This window comes from Macrobrachium nipponense, chromosome 21 (assembly GCF_015104395.2).
Source record: "Macrobrachium nipponense isolate FS-2020 chromosome 21, ASM1510439v2, whole genome shotgun sequence".
NCBI classification, from domain to species: domain Eukaryota; kingdom Metazoa; phylum Arthropoda; class Malacostraca; order Decapoda; family Palaemonidae; genus Macrobrachium; species Macrobrachium nipponense.
The window spans coordinates 62,325,731-62,349,833 of NC_087212.1; the positions used below are offsets into that span (position 1 = coordinate 62,325,731).

Below are 24,103 nucleotides of genomic sequence, written 5' to 3' on the forward strand. Positions count from 1 at the left end.
TACGAGGGAAAGGGGAAGGATCCTACAGAGATTTCTCTGTAGGATCCCACGTTGGGGACTGCGCTACCAGGGGGGACCTTCGGGTCCTACCTGACGTAAGCCCGGTCCGGTCGTTGAGGAGGGATCCTGCCCCATTCTCGATTTCTACGGGAATCGAGAGGACCACCAGCCGATATCGTTTGACGAATTCGGTGGGGGTTTCGCAGACTGCTTAGAATCTACGGAATTTCTAGCGCATTCAGAGTGTTAGAGTTTCTTACGATCTCCAAACACTTAGGCGAGACCACGGTCCAAAGTGAGCGAGACGAGAATCCCCGATATTTGTTTTACACCGATAATCGGGAACCTCGCCTATGCTCGATTCCCTGGAATTTCTATCATTAGGAGAAGAAACTGCTGCTGAATAAAGACTATCTCACAGTAGGCGACCAACCTGGAATAGAGAAGAACGGACGGAATATCCAGTTTGGCTGGAACTATCGTCTTAGTATTCTGTTCACTCATTGAAGCTTTCTTCAGGAAGACTTCTCCTTCACTCTCTTTAATAGAGAACGAAGGTGGGTCGATCTCCAATCCTTATTTTGTTTTCTTGAAGGAAAGAATTTAGGATGGAGATCGTTGTTCAGAATCCTACAAATATACTACGTATATTAACCTCGCGACATGATTCTGCTAAGCAGTTGAATGGTCCGAGGGGTAGGCGCATATCCTGGTTATTCTACGGATTGCGACTTAGACGAAAAGTATTCTAATTGAACTGCAACCCGGGTTGCCTGCAACCTCCCAGGAGTTTCCAGTTTCAATTTTATATACTTATGTGTTGTCACAACAACACCATTTAAGCTTTTATATTTACCGAAATTCGTTTCGCTTAAATATAATTGCTCGAGCATATCTTTTTTATGCTCGGTGGTTCTAGCCGAACGCATTCCTTCGTGGAAAAGATTACTTGGCAACTCAGGATGACGAGTCAGCGACAGCTACTGCGTATTGAATTGCGAGGCATTTCATATCAGCTGCCGCTTTGAGATAGACGGTTGTTTAGTCTTTCTCACCTGCTTTGATTGAATAACAACCGTATCTCTGCCCAACAATCACGGACTTAAGTCTCTGATTAACGGGGATTCTCGCATACATGTATGACCATCTACTGCTGTGAAACGCTAGTATTCATCGTCTTCGGTATTGCGAGAATTTAAACACAGAAATATCTATTGATTCGCTCATCTTTCTGTTTACCGCCACGGTAACAGAATTCTGTAATAGTCTCTTGCTGCATCGTATCCCGTTAATGCGAATGATTTTTGCGGAATCTGAGTTTGTCCTCAAAATATCTTGTATTCGGAGGTGTACAATTGTTCATCGTTCACCCGGATTAGCAGATGTATTGAAAGACATCGCCTACTCCCACACCTGCCAGCTCTACTTCCAAACGTTCAGCCCATGAGACAGTTTCTTCAAGCGGCTCTCCCCCTGTGTTTCATTACTGAAGAACGCCCGCTTTCATTGCACAACGGACAGCAATGAAATGGCGGTTAAGCGTTTTCATCATTTGTCAAGCACAGGTTTTAGAATCTTGAGATTCTTCTCTCGATTCAGCTGGAAGACGTAGGTTGCATTCATTGCCTACCTTCGTCTTCAACGTCACATAGTGTTGTTTTCTCCTTAAGCTGAGATTCAACGTCTATGAGATTTTCTTGCCATCAGGGACCTCGGTCTTTGAAGGCAATTGACTTTCGCCTTTTGAGCTTATGCATTAAGAGAATCATCGCCGCGCCGTCCGGCAATCGGTGACTAACAAATATTTTATTTGTTTGGTCTCTCTCAGCATAACTCTTTAAAGGGCGAAGGTCACGTGACTTACCCCGGATGCTTGGACAACTTTGCCTCTACTGATTCCGAAACCGAACCGTCAGTCGGCAGCGGTCAGAGCGCCCGAGTCAGTTACGAACTATGGCTGTGGACTTAGTTCGGTTTGTTCCAGAGCAATCATTACTTCGTCTTAATAGCTTGTCAGTATGAGTACTGTACATAACCAAAGTCGAGAAGAGGGATAGGTCATACGACTATTCCCTTCTTTTCTTTTCGTCTTAGGTAACTGCAATGACTTCTCTTGAGAAGTCAAGCACAAGGGATGGGGATTTGTGACGCTCGATTTCGTACGATCTTCGTAGCGAAGACTCAGAACCCTTCGGTAACTGACGATTGGTTCGAGTCCTTCACAATACCCTCCCTAATGGACGTTCACCGCCTCCGATACGAAGGCTATGCTGCTTTGTCCTGTGAAGGTGCGACGGAGCTGTCTGAAGAAACTCGACACCCAGGATGAGTGTGCACTCTTCATTCATTCGCTCTCGCGTTCCGCAAGAACTTCTCCGTGGCGCAGGTAATGAAGGCAGGCGCCTGGTCCAACCGGACCGCATGCACCTCCTTCTACCTTCAGGATATTGCCCACAGTTCCTTGGATCTTTTTTCCTTGGGAGGACCGTGGTGGTTTTGCTCAACACGTTGTGTAGTTAACCCAGACCCTCGCAGGCTGAACAGCATCGAGTCCTGTGTGACCGTAAGAATGGATGAGGAATGAGAGTGTGACTGGCTCCTCTTCCCATCTTTTTCTTCCCTCTACCTTTGGGTAGAGGGACACGGTCGTCACCCCTGCGGGTAAGGACGAAATGCAGGTGAGCTACTCAATAGAGCACCATCCTATCCCTTTCAGTAGGGATAGGAGTAAATATCCACCACTCCTCCCCCCCCCCCCCATTTCTACCCCAAGGGGGGAGGAAGTGGATGCCAAATTGAGACAAACCCATCATTTTATGATTGTCTCTTGCAAACAGGAACAAGTTCTTGCTTGCTGGTACGAAGAGATACGCTTGCCTCTCTCTTAGTACTTGGCCCAGAGGTCTGACCATGATCCTGCGGTGCACACCCCGATCAATCGGACAGAGGTTTGGATCCCTCCCTTGCTCTTACGACCAGGGAGGCACTCCAGGGTTGGACGAACACCAGTCTGTTCACCAAAAAGACTCAGATTCCTCCCACCAAGAAGTGAGTCTTCCTATTGTTAAAAGGACGAGGGTTTGTATTAACGTATCGGAACAAATGACAATTTGTCGAAAATTGCATTTTTCCTAACTAACATACAAACCTGAGGTCCTTTACATATAGTCCCACCTCATGCCACCCCTCACTCTGCAACTTTTTGCAGGGTGGGCCTAAAGCAAAAGTGATTCTTCACCTCTCTTGGGGGCGCGGGTGCGCGCACGATCGGACAAGCAGTTAACTACCGTTCTCCCCTTGTTCGAAGCTTACGACCGTCCCAGCTGCCGCTAGTTACCTTCCTATTGTTAAAAGACCTCAGGTTTGTATAGTTAGGAAAAATGCAATTTTCGACAAATTGTCATATTAATCATATGTGACTGTTATGTGGACATGAAGGTATAGTAAAATTTTCGTTTTGAAATTGTAAATAAATAACAGCAGAGTTGACCTAGACCTAGTACCAAAAATGATATCTTAAATAAATACAATTATCATAGGTATATAATTGATTACCAGGTGAGATGGGTCCTTCCCCTATGTTCACCCACTGCCACCAGTAAATGCCCTTTTACCAAGTTTTAATGACCAATTTTAGCTTGCACTGAAGAATGCCACATAAAAGGCTCTAGTCTGCATACCTATGAAAAATATGTTTTTATGCATTCAACTTACCTGTCAGATATATACTTAGCTATAGACTCCATCGTCCCCGATAGAAATTCGAATTTCGCGGCACACGCTACAGGTAGGTCAGGTGATCTACCGCCCCGCCGCTGGGTGGCGGGAATAGGAACCATTCCCGTTTTCTAAGACAGATTTTCTCTATCATTTGGAATGTAAACATACGTTTGCAGTTCCTCCTGATTTGGATTTTTGTGTTTCATTGCCATCGATCTTCTGGGCTATCTTTTGCAGGGAAGTACTGGGTCTTTGGTTCGGCATACGTTTATTAACTGTTTTAACGAATTTGGCTTCGAAAATTTCGAAGAATACATTACGTGTAACTACCGAAGTTTTCGGTAGACACTTACATAGTTTGCAAGAAGGGAAATATTAATATTTATTCATTAATGGGTAATAAAAGTTAAAATTGATTGAGGCTAACTTCCTTATCGAGGAAGTCAGAAAAACATAGAACTAGTTACGCTTCCTTTAGAAGTTTATAGCTCTCGTACTAACGAGCATTAGAGCATTAACATACTAGTAGTGTTGTATCCTCATCACTTCTTACTTTACAGAACTACAAATTCATATTGCAATTTGAAGATAAAGGAATATAGCTCCAAAAGCGAGCTATTAGAAGGTAAGAAGTGAATTAGTGTTTCCCCATTGCAATGGAGGGTGCGTCTGATCGGCTTCATCTCGCTCCCAGGCCTAGACCTCTTCCAAGCTCACAGGCCCAGAGGAGAAGGAATGTCGAAAGCCTTACGGAGGTTATGGAGAATCCCCACCGATCAGGTGTCCCCTCGGCAGTGTCTGTAGAACGTCCCAGACTGCCAGGGATAGCCATTGGAAAGGCATCCTAAACAGTGTTTCCCCCTTATGGTTAAACCTCCTTACCCTCGGCGAATGAGGAGAAGGAAGATTCATCAACGAAGATTCTTATGAATATATAAGATAATCTCGTTTATGTTATGAATAAAGAAAGAGGAAAATTGGATGGTTATAGTATCATTACTAAAGCATAGCTTCATCTAGGCACCAGGTGCAAGTCAAGTGCCAGGTGCCTGCTTAGACGTCTACCATGATGAAAGATCCTCCCAAAAGCGCATGAAGGAATGCCATGGGAAGGCACAATAGACCAAAGGCCATACCACGTTGAATACGGCTTCTCTTCCGATCAACGAGTTTCAGTAACGTGGGGTCTGGTCAGTACGTGGATAGGTGCCACAGGATAGAGCGGTGACGTCACAGTCTCTCCAATGATAGAATTCCTTCGCCTTTACAGTAAGTGAGGTCTAAGGAACAATAATCTATGAAAGGGATTAATCTCCTTCTGATCTTCTCGAATGGGAAGAAGTTTAGAAGACGAGGCTCCAATGAGTAAATACTTTCGAATTATAAAATTCTTACAGCATCCAGGATTTCCAGCTTCTTTGTGTTGGAAGATGGAAATTGAACAGGGTATCCTCTTGAGATTTGTCACGGGATCAGTTTTTCCTGATGGGGGCGCGAAATGTTGCACAGGCGGCTGTCGCCCGTGTCAGAATGTGTTTGAATCTGTGGGAAGTTTCTCTGGAAGAGAACCCAAGAACATACTTCTCGTGAAAGAGACTCTAGTGGCGCATAAGCGACTTCGTCTCTATCACATTGGTTTGATTTGAGAGAAGTTTTTTTTTGTAGGATCAGCCTTCACCTGCCAGGTACTCAAGATGTCACACAGGCGAACGTAACCCTTGTCAGGATGAAGCTGGTTCTACTTTAAACCCTTTACCTTATGAAGAGAGGCGCTCTCCTCGGGTAACTCACTCTTTTCCCAACATTATGGGAAAACAAAGGGAGAGGAAGATATCAGACTAGGAAGTCAATGAGGGTGCAGGTCTTTCAGCTTACAAGACCTTAGCAACCCTTTTATTGCCAAGAATTCGGAGAGTCTCTTGAGTTCTGCCACCCCTCCTTCTCCTAGTTCGTTACTTTTAAGAGGATTATAAGTCATCCTCTTCTTCATATATGCAGCAAACCGATTTTCAGAATGAGAACTTTGCAATTGTTTGGAATTGGGACAAGACTTGTATGAGCTCGCATTATTTGATTAGAGGCTTTTTCAAGTAATAGAAGCATAGATTACAGCATTATGTCCATGGATAGGAAGCTTGAATGATTCTCTTCGATCCTTATTTCTCATTAGGATCTCCTTCGTCTAGTACCAATTCGTTTTATTGACGAAAAGAACGAAGTTAGGAGATTTTACATTCTCTCTCGGCCTCGGCGAGGAAAGAATGTAGTAGAGAATTCACCTTAAGACTACGGTATGATCATGTCATATACATATACCGAAGTTGACTCTATGGTTGACAACTGAATTCCTAGTATCCTTACAAAAGTGTTCCTAGTTTAATTCTGTTTACCGCAATGTAAGAGAATTATAGAGGATTCTTTATGGCAGGAGTTATCTCAGGCTTTCGGGAAGCATATGTAGAAAGCATAATCGTATTAAAGAACAAAGATTGCTCAGGATAAGTTCGATAAGTCTGTTGGGAATCATTTTCTTTGTGGCAGAAGTTGTTTCCCTGATCTCAGGCTTTCGAGAAGCATGTTTAGAAAGCATAATCGTATTAAAGAACGAAGATTGCTCAGGATGAGTTTGATAAGTCTTTTGGGAATCATTCTCTTCGTGACAGAAATTGTTTCCTTGAATGGACTACATATTGTCCATAAAAGTTTTTCCTACTGAGAACGGAATAAACATAGAAGGCTCAATGCGCCAGAAGAGCCAGAAGCGCCAGCCTGGCGCAATTGGCGCTAGAAGCGCCATCCAAGATAATTTCTCGTTTTAGCGAGTTATTAACCTTAGAGTTCACTAGCCTCTTCGACAGAGGCGTAGTAATGGCAAGTTTCGTTCCTGATTTCGTTCCCCTTCTAATCGAAAATGGGTTCGATCCCAAGGAACTATGAAATTATTTATTTTAAGCATTTAGGCCAATGCCACAGCTCTCTCATATCACAAAGAGAATCAAGAATCTCTTTTTTTCGCCCGGGTTCGCGTTGACAAAAGAGAACCTGTTCGGAAATCAGACACGGAACGTAACGATTCTTAAGAGATTCACTGCAATATGTTGCACGTCCGTGAGAAACTTCTCGATAGACGATAATAATTGTGAAATTATGTCTAGCATCTATTGGAGAGAGTTGTAAAAAACCTGAGAGAAGTCTTCTTCATAATCGCTTCGCAAGGTGGAAGACGACCAGGCTTCCTATAGATTACTTCATTATTCTTGACCCAAGAGATGTAGCAATTTACGCCATCTTTAGTTTTAAGAAAGGGGAATAAACTTTAGTCTTTTTCCCCTAAATATAAATTCTTAACAGATGTTAAGATAAAGGGCGTCAAAGGAAGAAAGGATGATACTTTATGCTTCATTTTTGGCCTTAGATATATTGGATTCACAGAGATCATAACGTTCTTCTCACAGCATGTTTCGTAAGAAATTTCCCAAAGATTCTGGAGGTTCTATTAGAATCCAGTATATAGACCTGTAAAACCTCTCCATTCTGAGTCGGTCTGCGTGCAGACTGACCAGAAGTAGACATGGTAAGAGGATTTTTTCAAGGTAAAAGGCAAGGTCATGGTAAAGACATAGACTTGCTGCAGATCTTGCTGGTGGGAATAGGGAAGCTGTCCTCTTCCTATACCTCTGTGAACCACATATGGGGTGGTTTCTTCCCTTTCAGAGGGAAGAATCACCTTTGTCTATATCTTTTATCAACAACGCAGTATAAGGTTATATTCTGTCTCTGCAAGGAGAATTAGATATAGCAGAGAATTAAGATCTTCGGGATCTTATACGATACCTCTATACGATAAGAGTAGGATATCATGCACTGAGTATGGGATTCTTTTTGTTTGGAGTCCTCAAGATTCCGTGTTATGACAAGATGGAACTGCTCCTCATAAAACTTCTTTCAGAAATTTTATGAGGGAATTCCTCGTTTCTCTCGGTCCTATACGACCAAGAAGAAAAGGGAATTTTTTGTGCATTGGAATCTCGCATCAGATTCTATGGGAACTCGGCAATGGGTTCTTGCCAGCTTAATATGTCTGGCAAAAGAACTAAAACCCTCTGTTCCTCACTCAACGCTCCAGATAGAGTTTCGTTGTTCAGACAGGGTCCTTACGTTTTCATCTACAGAAGAAGAAATGGTGGGAAACGTTTGCCTACAGAGTTTTGGAATGTGATGAGGGCTCAACAAAATGCTGCCCAGTTAGTATTGAAGAGGGATATATATAAAGAGCTAAGAAATCAGGGGTCCGCCCAATTTCTACTCTGAGTCTCCTTCGACTTCCAGGCTCCTTACCTTCCTTTGGGCAAGGATAGGGAAGATTCTACAACGAGAAACCTCATCAACATGTAAGAAGAGATCTCGGTAGCAACAGAAGTAATCACGAAGGATCCTTTTCGGAATAAGACTCTTATCTCTCGTACTGTTAGATTTCATATCAATTATGGATGTAGTTGACTACTTCTCCTCCCCTTGCCGGAGAGGCCGAGAGCTCAAAGTGGAAGAAGGTCTTCCACCCTTCTCAAAGTCTCCTGATAAACTATTGTGGTTGTTTAGGACTTTCGGACAATGTAGCGCCAACTAGGCGCTAAATGCCATAACAGGCGTAAAAAACGCCAGAGGCAGACAGTCCCAAGAATCACTGTCATTGTCTGGTGAGGAGAAAGAGTGGGCCTCCAACCTGGCTTAGATTTGCTAGAGGCGAACAAATCGGACAGATAAGAGAGTTCGATGGGACATCGACAACATCTTCGAGACTCTAACAAAGCTCGAAGCTCTAGCAAGTGGGGAGGAACTGGCCAGGCTCCAGAGGCGAGGCTCCAGGCAGGCGCAAGGCGCCAGCCAAGAGCGAGGCGCCAGGCAGGCGCGAGGAGCCAGCCAGGCGCGAGGCACCAGACAAGTGCGAGGCGCCAGCCAGGCGCGAGGCGCCAGCCAGGCGCGAGGCACCAGCCAGGCGCGAGGCACCAGCCAGGCGCAAGACGCCAGGCAGGCGCGAGGAGCCAACCAGGCAAGAGCGAGGCGCCAGCCAGGCTCTAGGCTTCATCCAGAAGAGATCCATTTCTAAGAAAGCCCTGGTCTTCTTTGAAACTATGTGATCACTAAAACACTTCATGAGTATCTTGATGATTCCTTCAAACAGCTGAGAATTAAAAGCGAATGAAGTGCGAGCTTTTATGAATTCTTGTTCTTTCCATAACAATATGTCATTAAGTACATATTAGCTGTCATTTACGGGAGATGCAACTCTGGGTTGACCTCCCATTATACGAAGGATGTCAAGTTGACCTACGAGAGGATACGTCTCCTCTGGGTTATAGTGTCTACGGATAAGTTGCTGGGATAGGGAGTCGGCACAATTTGATCCTTAACTAGTGAGTTAAATCTTAATTTAACGGAATTTTATTATTTGGGTTGTTTGAAAGGAGTTTGGGGATAACTCTTTTTCAAGTTAAGCATGAACCCTTGTGTGAGGATCAGGTGATCGGGATCGGTGTTGTGCTCCTTAATTATGCCACTAGGCATAGGTGTTTTGTCGTGTAAGTGGATAGGACCCCTTTGACAAATAACCATTAGATTCTGTCAAGTAAGTGGATAAGACCCCATTGACAGATCTACAAGAACTCTTAGCCATAGGTCACATCCTCGCTGAGGCTCTTGAGACGAAGCAGACTCCTAGCAATAGCTAAGAGGTCAACCCTTTGTCTAAACACATAGGAACCAAGGTTTTATTTATTTATTACCTACAACGTATGTTGTTTCCTGTCTATTCAGTAAATTAGCTGTCTCTTACCCTCCGCCAAAGGTGCCAATCAGCTAAGTATATATCTGACAGGTAAGTTGAATGCATAAAAATGTTATTGTCATGATACAATAAAGTTTTATGCATACTACCTAGCAAGATATATACGATTAATGGCCCACCCAGCCTCCCCTCAGGAGACAGGTGGAAGAGAAAATCTGTCTTAGAAAACGGGAATGGTTCCTATTCCCGCCACCCCCCCTCGGGCGGGCGGTAGATCACCTGACCTACCTGTAGCGTGTGCCGCGAAATTTGAATTTCTATCGGGGACAACGGAGTCTATAGCTAAGTATATATCTGCCAGGTAAGTATGCATAAAACTTTATTGTATCATGACAATAACATTTTTGTACTTTTTATTTTATGATTTTGTTTTTTTTCGTGGTCTGCGCTCCATAACTACAATTATTCAAAGCATGTTGTACTCACATGAGCATCATGCAGTGCAGAATTTTGCCTGTACATCATGACTAACCGAAACCTCCAGCATAATTTTTTTGGAATTATTGGCCTCAGATTTTATTATTTTGCTATATTTTATAGCTAACAAACATGAGTTATTAACATTGACTGCCCACCTGTAACCAACCCTCTTGGAAGAAAGACTAAATACGTCACAAGGTTCAAGCATGGTTTCTGACCTGCTCCCACCTCAGCTATGTATCAGAAGCCAGATGCCACAGATCCCTTGCATATACGTACAATATTTTATTATTTTTTACAGCTGGCACTGGAAGATTTATCCTAATATTAAGAGCTCAGGTTTGTTAGCTATAAAAATTAAAAATTTATTAAAAATTTGTCATGTTCTGGGCAAAATTTAAATGTAAATTAATTTTAATCTCAGTATTTCATCAGTTGGCTTAAGAAAAATTAGCATAGGGATGTCCAGTGACATGGTCTCTCACTCACCATCTCTCCATGAAGAACTTTGGTAATTACAGAAACCTAGTCTAAATGTAATCTTTCTTCTGTCCTATTTTTCAATTCCCTAAATTAGGTTTTTGCTATCCAATATCTTTCACTTCATGAACTTCAGGAAGATATAATACTCCACTATGTGTTCTAGTTACTGAACATGTTTTCACATATTGTATATGAATATGTATAACCAGAGAGGACACGCAATATGCAGCCGAAAGAGAATATGAAAACTATTGCCCTTTGTGGTGAAAATTTTTGCATGATATATATTACAGGAAACTGTAAATAATTTAACATTTTAAAGGTTTATTATGTCCTCATGCATTCCATTTTTAATGGTCTGTGTGTGTGTGTGAATACTCATGTTATTGATAGGTTCTGCTTTCTATATGAATGAATTTTGTTTTCAGCCTGCAGCTTAATATAGCGTATCATTCACCTTGCAAAAGGATAATTCTGTTGGGGCACAATGAAGAATGAACGTCAAGAAGAAGAACGCAGACTGGAGGTCTGTTAGGTTTACCTTCGCATGCCCTAGGGTCTGCATGGATAGAAATTTCTTTTTACCCCATAGACTTCAGTGTGCTAGTTTAAGCTGATGTGTCTGAGCACAAATACAAACAATTATTTTACTTATGCCTTAAAACAGGTGGGTGTTAAAATGGACTGCTTAAGACTGAAAATATTAATACTGCTTGATAGTGTTGCTGGCTGGATAATGCTGCTGCTGTTCCAGATTCTTCTGGCTCTGTATAGAAAATTGCAAAAATTTGATTTTTTCCTCAGATATGTGCCAATGTAATTGCTTCCTCAACTTTATTGTACACTGCTATTTTTCTATTTCTTTGGTAAGTGAAGAAATGTTTAGGATTTTTTTGTTACAGTACAGGTACTTGATATGACCTAAAAATTGTAGATGAGAGTTCTTCATTTGTCATTAACTAAATATATTAGCATTTCTATGGCAACATTTTTAGCATGCAAAAACATTCCCATTTTTCTTACAAAAATATATCTTTCTATATTATGAGGATAGTAACAAAGGTTGTAGTACAGTATTTCCTTATCTAGTAACAGTTGACTCTCAGGTTAAAGCTCTGGCTTATGTTCTACAGAACTGTTGTACTTCTAGCACCAAACTGCTTTCAAGAAGTATCTTACAGTTTTTAGCATTTCAATTTTTACAAGTGTTCATGTTTTGAACATCAGTTCTATCCTATGATTATCATTAGTTAGTGAGTGATACAGTACAGATATTTTTATGTATTTTTATTCTTGTTCACTGTATATTTTTCCTTGCATGTTTGTTATTATTGATAATGAAATGCACTGAATAGGATTGTTTCCATACCTTATTTTATCATTTTATTTCATAAATTCTTATATTTGGGCATATACAATATGAGTGGCCCAAGATATGATTGTGTGCAAGCAAATTGTGTAAGATTAGATTTGCAGAGGAATTGACTGCTGATGAGTGGAGAACTGGAAATACAAGTTGTGGGGGTTTGGAGTAGGGGTCTCTTAATAGTTTAAGAAAACCAAGTGCTATTAAAGAATTATCTCAGATAATTATTAAGCATCAACAGTCATAACTTTGAGAAGTGCAAGCCTCTTCATTTTTATTTGTTCCGATACGTAATACAAACCATCGGTCCTTTAACAATAGGAAGTAGCTAGCGGCAGCTGGAACGGTCGTAAGCTTCGAACAAGGGGAGAACGGTAGTTAACTGCTTGTCCGATCGTCGCGCGGGTAAACAAATCACTTTTGCTTTCGGCCGTGTGTGGATAGGACGTGCTCGTCATCGCTCTGCCCGCTTTGTCGTTTGCTTTGAGTTTTGAGTATATGCCCTCTTTTCCTAGTGTGATTGAGAGTAATTGTAATTCTTTGCATTTCTTTTGTTCATTTATGATGAGTGAGGAAGAAATGGAGATTTCGCCGCGCCCCCCAGTCGCCCGTAGAGTGTGTCCCGGGCTGGAGGGGCGTAGATGTGGCGGATTCAGATCATTTGTGGATGTGGATCCACACGAGGTTTGTACTCGTTGTCGGGGGCGAGAGTGCTCCCGCAACGAGCCATGTGTGACTGGTATGCATTGGTCCGAGGCGCAGTGGGTGCTGTACGAGGGCAGGAAGAGACTTAGGCCGCCCAAGAAGTCATCGGAAAGTCCAGTGACTCCTTTGGTAACGGATACTTCGTCCTCTTTCCTGCCCCCCGGCCAGCCCCCACGTTTCGCACCTTCCCCTGCGGGGGGAGTAGCGGAGTCCTTCTCCTCTCTCGATCCGTCGAGTGTGGAGGAGGGCGCCCGCTACCCGGACGTCCAGTTGTACTCGGGGTCTTCCGTCCGCTCTGGGTGGGGTTCTTCTCCCCCCAAGCGCGAGGAAACCCCTCTAACTAACCCGACTGTTGCTTCCGCAGGTGTGCCATCAGCGAAGGACGACCTGGGACAGGTGTGGGAGTCGCTGGGACTGCAGGGAGTGCCTAGCATACAGGGGTTGATTCAGCGGTTGGCGGGGTCGGCAGTGGTCACTCATGGTACAGTAACCACTACTACCACTACAATTTCTACACCAGCATATGAGATGCCACCGCACTTGGTGTACACACCACATGTCATGTCGGTAACACCCACGGCTGCAATTCAGAGACCAATTCCTGCCGTGCCAAAGAGGACGGTGCCACCGCCACCTGGGTTCTTTGTATTGCCGACCCCGGACTTCCGCTGCCCAAAGAGTACCCCCCTGGACCTGCCGCCAGTGCCGAGGATGACGGTAGCTGCCGACAGGACGCCTGGCTCTCCTGTGGTACCTGCCGTGCCTGCCGTACCTGTTGCTGTCCCTGCCGCTCATTCCCTTTCAGATCAGGTTCCTGCTGCTCATTCCCTTTCAGATGTTCCTGCCGTTCCTGCTGTTCCCGGACCTGTTCCTGTTGTTCCTGCTGTTGGTGGTGCTGTCACAGTCTCAGGTCTTTCCGGACAGGTGCAGTCGGGCCCTGTTGCTTCGGCAACTGCCCCGGCTCCCTCCTGGATGGAAGACCTGACGTCTGTCCTGCGGAGCCTGGCGAAGAAGAAGAGGAAGAGGAAGAAGGTGTCGTCGTCGTCTTCGTCGTCTTCTTCGTCGTCTGCTGCCTCTCCTTCCCCTTCGACTTCTAAGGCTAAACAGCCGAAGAAGAAGAAGGCTGCCTCCTCCCCCCCTAAGAAGACTCCTTCGGGATCTTCTAAGGGCCCGGCTCGCTCAGGCGAGTCGGGGAGCTCTTCTGCTGGTCCTCCTGTTCCTTCGGGAACGGGGCCCGTCGCTTCTTCTGCAAAGAAGAAGTCGACGGGGACCAGAGGTGCACCAGCCTCGGCTGGTGCGTCCTCACCTGGTGCTAGCGGTTCTGCCGCTAAACCAGGTTCCGTCTCGGCCGCTTCTCGTTCGCGAGAAGCACCGAGTGGACGCTCTTCCAAGGAAGACCGTCCAGCCAAAGTTTTGACGCCCGAGCTCGCTCGCCGTCAAGACAGCGGCGCGAGGAAGCAGGAAGACTGGGTAGAGGTCGTGCACACGACTCTCGCCAGGCCAGTGGACGCTCTCGCAGCGATCAACTGGCTGCTCGGGCTGACGTGACGGTCGCTGACCAGCCACGGGTTGAGGCGAGGAAGGAGTCCCCGCGGCCGCCGGTACCAGCCACGGCTGGTACCAGCGGCTCGACGCGCCGAGAGGACGCTGGCCGGTCTCGACGCGACAGAGAGGCCTAGCAGGTCACCCGTCCGCCGCTCCCGATGGGACCGGGCGGAGAGCGGTGACCAGCGGCAGCTCGCCTGACGCTAGAGATCGGTCTCGACGTTCTCAGCCAAGCCAATCGCCCCAGGCGAGCGGCAAGGCTAGGCCTGCTGCTCGACCGTCACCGCGGGTTGACGATCAGCAGCAGCCCTCCACGCACGCTGGTCCTGCCAGCGAGCGAGGGGGAGCGTCAGGTCTGCCTCTCCCATACCTTCAACCTCCTCGGGCTATACCGGGAGGAGCGAGGTACCGAGGAGCGATCACGAGAGGTGCGCCGCTCGTGACCCAGCTATGACGCCGTATGGCTCAGGCACGGTTTTAGGACCGCGACCAAGAACATACGCGCAAGTAGTTGGAGGCGACCGTCAGGGGTCTGTCGCTGTTCCTCCTTCTGAAGGAGGAGTATCGCGGGATATGCTCTTGCTGGAGGGACTGGACGGTCCTACTCCACAAGACGCAGTAACTCCCGAGATACAGAGGAACTTTGCAGAGGTCATTAAGCTGATGCGTCTGCATAATGACCTTGCGGAAGGATCGCCGCTACCACCGGCAGAGCCCACGTCCCGGCTCGAATCATTTTGGGGTCCCAAGAGGGAGCCCAAAATGATGGTGGGGTTACCGCGATCAGAGCTTGCAGACTCAGTCCTGGATCAGGTGGAGAATCTCGTCTCAGGACGAGAGGACTCGCTGAAGTCCGGACGGTCTTCTAAGCTGCTTCCTCCTCCTCTACAGCGGCAGAGGCGATTCTACGTGCCTTCGGAAGACCCGATACTGCCGAAACAGGTTAACCCGGAGTTAGCGAGGCTGACTCATGCGTGCCGCTGCAGCAGCTCCTGTCGGAGAACCTATGGTTCTCGCAGCAGGAGGCACTTGCCCTGGAATCTACCGCTATGGCAGCATTCCAGGCAGTTTCCTGGTTGGATTTGTGGTCCCTCACAATATCCAAAGTACGGCCCTCCGGCCGGAGTTCTGCTCTCGAAGACGACGCTTCTTTTAGGAGACTGTGCCAGTCTGGAGGAAGAGCAATCTCTTACCTCGCCCATCAGACTGCTAACCTGTGGGCCAACTTGGTTCTTCGACGTAGGGACGCAGTCCTTACCCGAGTGACCAAGGGGGCCGGGCGTGAGGCGGCACTCGGGCTTCGAAATGGACCTCTTAGGAGTTCCCCAGCTCTCTTTCCTGGAGAGATGGTGGACGCTGCGGTGGAAAGGCGGCGCACTGACGACAGTGACCGCTTAGTTCACCAGGCAGTCTCGAAGGTTACTGGGCAATCTCGAGCGACTGCGGCCAAACCAAAGAGCTTGGCTAGCGCTTCCACGGCGGCGAAGACGGTTGCACCGTCCAAGCCCCGTGTGAAGACTCCTGTTGTTTCAACTTCTGCTAGAGGAGGCCGTAACCAGCCCTCCTCCCAGCCCTCCTTTCCCCGAGGAGGTGGTGGAAAGAAGTCGAAACGAGGAGGGAAACGCTAGGGACGGCGTTCCCCCTCACCTGCTGCCGGAAGTGGGGGTGCCTGGCGAGCCATTGGGCGACTTGGCAGCGGCTACGGCGCCGAGAACTGGATAGTAGACGTCTTCGGGAGGGGTATCTACTACCCTTCGAAGTCTTCGGCCCCCCACCCCCCCCTCATTCTCCAAACCGGTCCATCTACAGACCTATGTCCGGGGATCAGCAAAGGACAACGCTCTTCGACAGGAGATCAAGACCATGCTGGCGAAACGAGCTGTAGAAATCGTGGAGGACCAGTCACCGGGCTTTTACAGCCGCCTCTTCCTAGTGGAGAAGGCATCGGGGGCTGGCGTCCGGTGATAGACCTCTCTCCCCTGAACCGCTTCGTTCGCACGACGCGGTTCACGATGGAGTCGGCACGCTCGGTGCTCGACTCGATCAGGGGGAACGATTTCATGCTTTCAGTGGACTTGAAGCGCGTATTTTCAAATACCCATCCATCAGCGTCCTCCAGAAAGTACCTCCGCCTTTCATCTCGACGGGACGGTGTACCAATTCAGGGCACTTTGTTTCGGTCTCTCAACCGCCCCACAGGTGTTCACGCGAGTGTTCACTCTGGTGTCAGCTTGGGCCCATTCGCACGGGATACGTCTTCTGAGGTATCTCGACGATTGGCTAGTCCTGGCGAGCTCCCGCTCGCAGTTGCTACAGGACAGAGATCGACTCCTCAAGTTTTGTCGCGATCTGGGGATCGTGATAAACTACGAGGAAAGCCCGATCTCGAACCCAAGCAGGAAGATGAGAAGTAACCTGGGTATGCTGATAGACACGGTAGCAGGGCAGGTCTTTCCCGCAGACTTGCGTATCAGCAAATTCAGGGAGGCAGCCGGCCGGTTCCTGTCTCGGCAGGAACAGGCAGCACAGCAATGGCAAGTCGTGATCGACCATCTGTCGTCACTCGAGAAGTTAGTCCCTCACGGGCGTCTTCACCTGCGGTCTCTCCAGTGGAGGCTAAGGGAGCGTTGGTCTCAGGCCAAGGATCCTCCTTACTTTCCCGTGGCTATCACGGACAAGGTGAGGCAGGACCTAGCCTGGTGGCTCGACGACAAGAACCTCTTAAGAGGAGTGCCTATACGCACTCCCCCCCCGGAGATGCTTCTGTTCTCAGATGCATCGACCGAGGGATGGGGCGCACACCTGGAGGAGTTGCTGACTGCAGGTGTGTGGGACCATCACGAAAAGCACCTTCACATCAATGTCCTGGAACTCAAGGCGGCGTTCAACGCTCTCCAAGAGTTTCAGGACCGCTTGGTGGGACACTCAGTGGTGTTGATGTGCGACAACACCACAGTAGTGGCATATGTCAACAAGCAGGGGGGGCTAGTGTCTCTTCCGCTCCATCAGTTGACGGTGCAGGTGCACGAGTGGGCCACGGCTCACTCGATAGAGCTGTCAGCACGCTACATTCCAGGCAAGAGGAATGTAGTAGCAGACAAGCTCAGCCGTCGGGATCAGGTGATAGGGACCGAATGGTCTCTACACCAAGACGTGGCGGAAAGGCTCTTCAACCTGTGGGGGCGACCGGTCGTAGACCTGTTCGCCACCCGGCACAACAGAAAACTTCAGGTTTTCTTTTCAGCTGTGCCGGACCCATGGGCAGCTGCAGAGGACGCTCTCCAACACCCCTGGGACAACCTCTTCGCCTACGCCTTTCCTCCCTTCTGTCTGATTCGGAAAGTGATCAGTCGAGCGCTGGTCACTCCCAATCTCAGAATGATCCTGGTGGCTCCCAAACGGCCTCAAGCCGTTTGGTATCCGGACCTGCTGGCTCTTCTTGCGGACGCACCGAGAGAGCTACCCACTTGGCACAACCTTCTAGCCCAGCCACACGTAGAACGGTACCACCAAGCAGTCCAGTCCCTTCAACTTCACGGCTGGCTGTTATCCACCATCTCTTGCGAACGAGAGGCTTTTCTCGTAGCGCATCAACAGAGATGGCTGGACACGTCCGACAGTCCTCTGCAGCTGTGTACCAGGGGAAGTGGGCCGTCTTCTGTGGTTGGTGTCGTAGACAGGGTCTGTCTCCTCTCAGAGCCACTCTTCAGCAGGTAGCGGATTTCCTCGTGTTTCTTCGCCGAGAGAAGCTCCTCTCAGTACCCACAGTTAAAGGATATAGAGCCGCCCTGGCTCTCGTCCTAAAACTGAGGGGACTGGACATCTCGAATTCGTTTGAGATCTCCTTGCTAATGAGGAGCTTCGAAAGGTCTTGCCCACCCAGGGAACTCAGGCCCCCTGCGTGGGATGTGACTCTCGTCCTTAGGAGTTTGACTCGAAGACCCTTCGAGCCACTCCGAGAGTCGTCAGACAGGGATCTGACCCTCAAGACCCTCTTCTTGCTGGCCCTGGCATCGGCGAAGAGAGTAGGGGAACTACATGGCCTTTCTTATGATGTTAAACACACCAGAGGCTGGGGATCTGTGACGCTCGATTTCGTCCCGAACTTCGTAGCCAAGACTCAGAATCCGTCGATCCCTGACGACAGGTTCGAGTCTTTCACGATCCCCTCCCTTCTGGACTTCACCGATAACGATGCGGATGAGATGCTGCTTTGTCCTGTGAGGGCGCTACGGCGCTATCTGAAGAGAACTCGACACCTCAGGCTGAGTTGTTTTCGACGCCTCTTCGTTAGCACTGGGGTTACCAAGAAAGAAGTTTCCAAGAACACGCTTTCTTTCTGGCTGCGTGAGGTGATCAGGAGAGCGTACGAGGCTGATGGTAGCAACGACATCCGTACGCTCCGACCGAGAGCCCACGAAGTCAGGTATCGGACCCTCCTTAGCGTTCCGTAAGAACTTCTCCGTGGCGCAGGTCCTGAAGGCAGGTGTCTGGGCCAACCAGACCATCTTCACGTCCTTCTACCTTCGGGATATTGCCCACAAGTCCTTGGATACTTTTTCCTTGGGACCTGTGGTGGCTGCTCAACACGTTGTGTAAGCTTACCCAGCACCCGAGCAGGCAGAACAGCATCGATTCCTGGTATGACTGGGAGAATGAATGTGCGAATGAGAGAGTGACTGGCTTCTCTTCACCATCTTTCTCTACCTCTACCTGTGGGCAGAGGGATACGGTCGTTACCACGCTGGAAGGAAGTCAGATGCAGGTAAGCTACTCAACCGAGCTCCATCCTATCTCTTTAACTAGAGATAGGAGTGTATATCCACCACTTTCTCCAACAAGGGGGAGAAAGTGGATGCCTACATGAGACAAACCCATTGCTTTATATTTGCTCATGTAAAGGGAAAAAGTTCTTACAATGCTGGTACGAAGAGATACGCCCTTCTGCCTTGCCTCTTCTTAGTACTCGGCCCAGAGGTCTGACCATTGATCCTGCGGTGCACACCCCGATCAATCGGACAGAGGCTTGGATCCCTCCCTCGCTCTTACGACCAGGGAGGCATTCCAGGGATGGACGAACACCAGTCTGTTCATCAAAAGACTCAGATTCCTCCCACCAAGAAGTGAGTCTTCCTATTGTTAAAGGACCGATGGTTTGTATTACGTATCGGAATAAATGACAATTTGTCGAAAATTGCATTTTTCCTAACTATACAAACCTGAGGTCCTTTACATATAGTCCCTCCTCATGCCACCCCTCACTCTGCGTATTTTGCATGGGCCAAAAGCAAAAGTGATTTGTTTACCTCCCAGTCGCGCGGCGTGCGACGATCGGACAAGCAGTTAACTACCGTTCTCCCCTTGTTCGAAGCTTACGACCGTTCCAGCTGCCGCTAGCTACTTCCTATTGTTAAAGGACCTCAGGTTTGTATAGTTAGGAAAAATGCAATTTTCGACAAATTGTCATTTTAGTAATATTTAATTCTATTAAGATATTTGTTCCTACACGATATACAAACCCTCAGTCCTTTACGTAAAGGAATTACTTTCGGCCTAGCTAGAATTATGGCCGTTAAATTCTTGAGCAAGGTGGTTATGCAGTAACTACCGTGTGGCAGGCGGGTTAGCTAGCCTGGCCGGATGTAAACACTCCACTTTGCCTTCGGCCGTCTTCTGATGAAGACGTATGTTTGTGAACTCTTGCTGACTGGTCATTGATAATTTTTCCCGGTGGAATCTTTCTGGTTTATTTTTGTTTTTTAAATAAATATGTATATACGGTGTTTGATATTAATATTAATTTCAATTAATATACAAACCCACTTTTTGTGATAGCCTTTATAACCGCCTTTCTACTTTGTGTTAAGAGTCGGCAGAGGTATGCCAACATATTATTTACATTCTTTTGCCCTTTAACGTGAGGACGAGATATGTATTTAACGTGAGGATGAGACATGTAAGTAACGTGAATGATATTGATCCTGTAACGAGACATGTATTCATCCGAAAATTACGCTTACGCTTTGGAATTACAGGGGAACTTCAAAGGTTTGTCCTTGTTTTGTTTTTATGGTAATTTCTCTTCTCCTTCATTTCACTTACTATTGGACAAAGGTAGAAGAGGGGGCATGTGGTGTTGGTGTTTGGGGGATCTCCTTCCACTTTCGGAGGGTGGTGCCCTTGGATGCAAGAGGAGTATCCTTATTACCTTAATCATTTTTTCTTTATTTTACAGACTAACAGTGGTGATTGTGTTTACAGCAGTATTGGTTGGATAGCTCTTCGTATTGGTTACCCTAACCTTGGAATTGTACCTGTGACTTGTAGCATGTTGTGAACCGATCCTCAAGTGTGTGTACTGATCCCCTGCTAGTAATCATCTTCATTTACCACTGCTACCCTGGAGTTACGTCACTGGATGAAGCTTTCGCCGCTGCCCTGTGATGTTTATATATTCCTGATGGTAGAAGTCTGGCAGAATTGGAGAAATCGAAGAAGAAGAGAGCTTATCAAGTATCGTCATCCTCCTCTTCGAAATCATCATATTTTCATGTCTCCATCCCTTCGACTCCTAAGGCTCTTTGCCATAGAAGAGAAAGTGGTCTCCCCCCCTAAGAAGTCTCGTCACGGGACTTCTAAGGGTCTGTCTCGCTCTGGTGAGACAGGTGGGTCTTCCGCTGGCCCTCCTGTTCCTCCAGGAATGGAGCCCGTCTCTCCTTCCTCAGGGAAGAAGAAGATGGGGACCATGGAGGTACCAGCCTCTCCCAGCTCCAGAGGTTCCACCTCCGGACCGGGAACTGTCTTGGCCGCTCGCTTGCGAGCGTCACCAAGTGTAAGGTCACCCACGGGTGACCGTGCAGCCAAGGTCCAGACTACTGAGTACACTCACCGTCAGGACCCAGGCACGGAGTGGAAGGATGGTAAGAGTCGCTCAGGTGACTCTCACCAGACCGGCGATTGCTCGCGCAACGATCGTCTGGTACCCAGGGTTGACGTGACATTGAAGCGGGACTGTCCACGCAGAGACCGGTGGAGGCTGCCCATCCAGTCGTCTTAAGAGGTTTCGGCCTTGATGAGGACTTGGACGAGTCGGAGGATGGTATCAGCTGTCTCCTGTCAGGTGCACCTCAGCCCCACCCAGACGACGGTCACGTTCGCGCGACTGACCAGTCTCGGTGGTGGCAGACACCTCGCCTGCCATGCAGGAGTTTCGTAACCATCCTTGAGGAAGTGTTCTCTCCACTGCTGCTCCATCAGATCCTCCTTCCCAGGTCGCGCTGGGGCCTGCTGCTTCGGCAGCCGCCACAGCCCCTTCCGGGATGGGAGAACCTTCTGCCGTCCTGAGGAAGTTGGCGAAGAAGATGAGGAAGGTGTCATCATCGTCTTCGTCGTTGTCTTCTGCCGCCTCTTCCCCTTCGACTTCCAAGGCCCCCCAACCGAGGAAGAAGAAGGTGGCCTCGCCCCCCTCTAAGAAGTCTCGCACAGGGACTTCTAAGGGTCTCTCTCGCTCTGGTGAGACAGGTGGGTCTTCCGCTGGTCCTCCCATTCCTCCGGGAACGGGGGCCCGTCTCTTCTTCCTCAGGGAAGAAGACGGAGACTACGGAGGTCCTCCCAGCTCTAGAGGTTCCACCTCTGGACCAGGAACTGTCTCGGCCCCTCGCAAGTGAGCATCACCGAGTGTACGTTCACCTACGGGTGACCGTGCAGCCAAGGTCCAGACTGCTGAGTACGCTCACCGGCAGGACCCAGGCATGGAGCAGAAGGATGGTAAGAGTTGCTCAGGTGACTTTCGCTAGACTGGCGATTGCTCACACAGCGATTGTCCGGTACCCGGGGTTGACATGACGTTCCCACCTGACCGTTCACGTGGCAAGGGAAGAGGTCCCCCCGGTCACCACCTGGTACCATGGTGCATTGAGAGGATGGTGCTTGCTCTCACCACGTTAGTAGACACTACCAGTCACCCAACCTCGCTCCCACCAGGACCGTATGGCTCGCACGACAGGTAGCAGCTCCCCTGATGCACGAGACCGACGCTACCGTCCTCGGTCCAGCGCTTCTCTGCAAGGAGACCGCTGATCCAGACCTGCAGCTCGATCACCACCAACCCTGCAGTCCTCCCAGCCTACTGGTTCTGCTAGTAGGCAGGGTAGGATCGTCAGGTCTCCCTCACCTGTCCCTTCAAACTCCGTGGGCTACACCGGGAGGAACGTGGCAAACAAGAGTGACCATAATGAATGCGCTTCTTACGGTCTGGCCACGAGGCTGGTTCGGTCTTGGAACCAAACAGATCATACGCTCAAGTGGTTGGAGGAGATCGTGGGGGCTGGCGAGGACGATGACGCTTTCCTAGACTCATGGAGTGACTATCACCACTGTTCACGTGACGGTTCCACTGGACCGCACACGCAGAGACCGGTGTCAGCTCTCTCCTGTCAGGTGCACACTCAGCCCCACCCAGACGACGGTCATGGTGGCGGCAAACGTTTTGCCTACAGTATGAGTTTCGTAACCCTCCTCGGGAAAATGTTTTCTCCAGACAGTAACGTTTTCCTAGACTCGGAGCGGCCATCACTGCAGGTTGATGGCTGCCCGTGGCTCGCTTCTCCTACTGCTAGTTCCGCTGGCAAGGCGAGCAAGAGCATCCAGTCTTCCTCCCCCATTCCCTCTCTTCCTATGGCTACGCCGGGAGGGGCGACGTGTATGGGAGGGATCCTGCAGAGCGTTCTCCATAGAATTCAGCGTCGGGGACTGCGTTCCTGTAGGGACCCTCTGGTCCTACTGTATGTAAGTCTGCGTCGTTGAGGAAGGATCTTGCCCATTCCTCCCCGATTTCTATGGGAATCAGGACCACCACCACCCAATGATCATCTGACGAAATTGGGGGGGTTTTGCCGAGTGCTTAAAATTCTTCTGAATTTCTAGCACTCTCCAAGTGTTTTTGTCTTCTACAATCTGCAAACACTTGGGCAAGACCAGGGTCCAGAGTGGGCGAGACGAGAATTCTTGATAATTGCTACTATGATAATCGGGAATCTCACTGAATGCTCAAATTCCTTGGAATTTCTGGTGTCTCAGAAGTGTTTTGGTTTTCCTGTAATTTCCAAACACTGTCAAGACAGAAATTCCCGGTAACTGTTATTACGAACTTGGGAGTCTTGCTAAGCCATTAATTCTTGGAATTTCTAGCGTTCGAAGGAAGTACTACTGCTGAAGGAAGAATATCTTGGGAGGGGCTCAGCCTGAATGGACCTGACAGTCTGTCGCCTCAGTACACGGTCACCCCCGGTATAGAACGGGCAATAACAGTCAATCCTCCTCTATTTTTTTCCCTAACATCTTGGTTATACCAAAATGAAACAAGGAAATAAGAGGAATTCAGTGGAGTTTACTCCTCAGAATTTGAACCCAAGAGACTATGTTTTTGGTTCAAGACTAGGATCTTACCGAGCATACGTTAATCCATTCAGGATGGATAGCACCAAGAGTTTGAAGGCCTCTCCAGTGCTCCTGTTTTGGGAACATCCAGTTCGGCTTGAACTAGTCGTCTTCGGTATCATGTTATCACCGTAGAAGTCTTCCTTTGGGAAAACTTCACCTTCACTCTCTTCATTAACGAATGAAGGAGGTCCGCTTCCAGTCCTTATCCTTGTTCCTCGAATGGAAGAGAATTTAGGCTGGAGGTCGATGTACAGGAACCTACAAATATGCTACGTACAGTAGTGCCTCAGGTTACGAAATTAATCCATTCCGAGGCGGCCTTCGTAACCTGATTTTTTCGTATCCAAAACTACGTTTTACATGTAAATATCCTAATTCGTTCCAAGCCCTACAAAAACACCATTTCATACACTCCACTTACCTGTCAGATATATACATAGCTATCGACTCCGTCGTCCCCGACAGAAATTCAAATTTCGCGGCACTCGCTACAGGTAGGTCAGGTGATCTACCGCCCTGCTCTGGGTGGCAGGACTAGGAACCATTCCCGTTTTCTATTCAGATTCTCTCTGTCGCCA

The 24,103-nt window shown here is 48.1% G+C and overlaps 1 protein-coding gene across 3 annotated transcripts in view; it reads left to right on the forward strand.

The window, feature by feature from the left end:
• Positions 1 to 24,103, forward strand: part of LOC135198082 (START domain-containing protein 10-like) — a 146,533-nt gene that overhangs the window by 25,595 nt on the left and 96,835 nt on the right. Inside the window, exon 2 of one of the 3 annotated variants that reach the window (XM_064225505.1) lies at positions 10,897 to 10,994. The exons of the other annotated variants lie outside the window; for them this stretch is intronic. Coding sequence (XP_064081575.1) covers positions 10,956 to 10,994 — 39 coding nt within the window. The 5' untranslated portion in view covers positions 10,897 to 10,955. The remainder of the gene's footprint in view (positions 1 to 10,896; positions 10,995 to 24,103) is intronic. 3 annotated transcript variants of the gene reach the window in all.